The sequence below is a fragment of the Plasmodium cynomolgi genome, chromosome 7 (assembly GCF_000321355.1).
Source record: "Plasmodium cynomolgi strain B DNA, chromosome 7, whole genome shotgun sequence".
In the NCBI taxonomy this organism is placed as follows: domain Eukaryota; phylum Apicomplexa; class Aconoidasida; order Haemosporida; family Plasmodiidae; genus Plasmodium; species Plasmodium cynomolgi.
The window spans coordinates 436,124-438,453 of NC_020400.1; the positions used below are offsets into that span (position 1 = coordinate 436,124).

The window sequence follows — 2,330 nt, forward strand, 5'->3', positions numbered from 1 at the left end:
ATAATATAAATCTAAAAATAAAATAAAAAAACATAAATATAAACATAAAAATAAACATAAAAATAATCATAAAAATAAAGATAAATACACATAATTTTGCAGATTTTCTTTTTCGCAATCGGAAAATGCACACCGATTCGTTGCAGTAAGTCTACATTTTTTTTTTTCCTTCCCCCGCGTCCTCTTTGAATGAAGGAAGAAGGCGCCTTGCTGGCGCGGCTGTATGGGACTTGAGTGGATAAATTCGTAGGGGTGGAGATAAAAAAAAGGAAGGGAAAAAAAAAAAACAGAGTTTCTAAAAAGAGCCCTTGCTTCGACAAGCAGTTGCTGCTTCGCCAGAATGTACCCATGGTAACTGCGTAGTTCATCGCGCACTGCTCCGTGTGAAGAAAGGGGACAAACACAAGTGCTCGAAATAAGCACAAAGGGAGATAAACCTACCAAGCAAGGGAAAACCGAAACGGTCGAAGTGTTCATACCGCAGTGGGGTGCCAACCAGGTGTGCGCACTGGACGTAGCTCCGGTTGCATAGGGCACGACAGTTGAAAAAGCATTCGCAAGTCTACACGGGCCACCCCTCCCCCCTCGGCCGATTTGACAGACTCGAGTAACTGTTTGGACGGCGTCCCGATGAAGGGGCAGGGCGAGGGGCGGAAAACTCCCACGTACAGCCCCATAACGGAGAGCCTGTACCTCAAGCTGAAGGACCCACTGGGGCCGTACGTCAATTTAAGCAACTCCCTCCCGTCGAGCGAAAAAAAAAACTCCACAAACGAATAAGCTTCAGTAGCTTCTCAAATACCACGTGTAGCGACATCCAAAAGCTGAACAGTTACCTGCCTATAGAAAATAATATCGTCCTGTTGACTCTGGGAAATTATTCTTTCAAAGTTGGACTGATAAATAAGTACGACTGCAAATTACAAAGCTTGAGGGTACCCCAAATGGAAGTTATTGAGCCATGGAAGGAGCTGGGATATGCACACCCTCCATATAAAAACTACGACATCATAGAAGAGTGCCTTTTCCACTGCTTTAGTAATTTTTACAAAATAAATTTAAAAGACAAAGATTTGTTTATTCCCTTTTCTAGCATAAATAGTACGCATGATTTTTCCACTTTGGGGGATATTTTATTTGACACATTTCAAGTGCAGAGTGTGACCTTTAGGGAGCCATCCTTTCTCTCGTCACTCATCATTTTGGAGAACCTGGCGAAGGAGAGGCAGGAGAGACAACACGGGCGTGAGGTCCTACTTTATAGAGATGATCAGAAGGACTCTTCTACACACTGTGACTATACCGGTGACACCGTCAGAACGGGAGGCGAAAAAGCCAAAGGAGAACATACCGCACCGCGGAAAAAAATAGTGGGGAGGGAACCATACCCGGGGGGTCAGGGACCCTACCCGGAGGAGTGCCTCTCCAATCTACACGCTTTAAAATTGTTCAATTTCACCGCTCTCCTAGTCAACATCGGAAGTACTAAAACGATCTGCACACCTGTGATAAACGGAATCCCACTGCCTGACCTGACCAGCACCTACCACATCGGGGGGTACGACATAGACAATCAAATTTTCGATGAAATGAAAAAGAATAAAACCTACCAAAAAGACATATCAATGGAGGCTGCAAAAATTGCAAAGGAGAAACGAGTATTCACTCCGAAAACTAGAGAAGACTGTGGTTATCTTTCCCTACTTTACGATCAAACTCCGAGAAATTATTTAGTTAGCTCGTTCGAGTTACATTTTAATAAAATATCCTCCTCAGCTGTAGCCTCCACTGAAATATTTTTCTCTCCATATCATTTGGGAAATTACTTAAAAACGGAGTCGTACAAGCAGCTGCACACGTACGATGAGAACGAGGGATTTCGTTTGAGCGGGTCTCCCAGCTGGATCCCGAACTCGAATGTAAGTGAGTCCTCCCCTAGCTGGAAAGCCATCCTGAGCTCCACCCTCACACAGAGTACCCTCCCCTGTGTAATTTACGACACTATTCAAAGGTGTCCCATCGATACTCGAAAGGAACTCTTTGAAAATATCTACCTGACGGGGGGATCCAGCATCATCAGGGGTTTTCGTGAAAGATTACAAAATGAATTGTATGACTTTGTAAAAAGGAAAAACTTTTACAGCAACGTTTGTATCAATGTGCATGCTGTGCGGAGAAGGATGCTACAAAAATATGCCACCTACTCGGGGGCTCACTACTTTTTGGAGCTCTTCGATTATCATAATTATCAGATCACACGGGCGGACTATCAGGAGTGTGGGGACAGCATCCTGGAGCGTCTGAGTTTGCAGGGGAAGCTTCTCTTCTAG

The 2,330-nt window shown here is 44.2% G+C and overlaps 1 protein-coding gene across 1 annotated transcript; it reads left to right on the plus strand.

The window, feature by feature from the left end:
• Positions 1–630: 630 nt before the first annotated feature.
• Positions 631–2,330, plus strand: PCYB_071850 (actin-like protein; the record flags this gene model as incomplete). Its single annotated transcript, XM_004221582.1, has 2 exons — positions 631–719; positions 812–2,330. The coding sequence occupies 2 exons, from the start codon at positions 631–633 to the stop codon at positions 2,328–2,330; spliced, it is 1,608 nt and encodes a 535-aa protein (XP_004221630.1).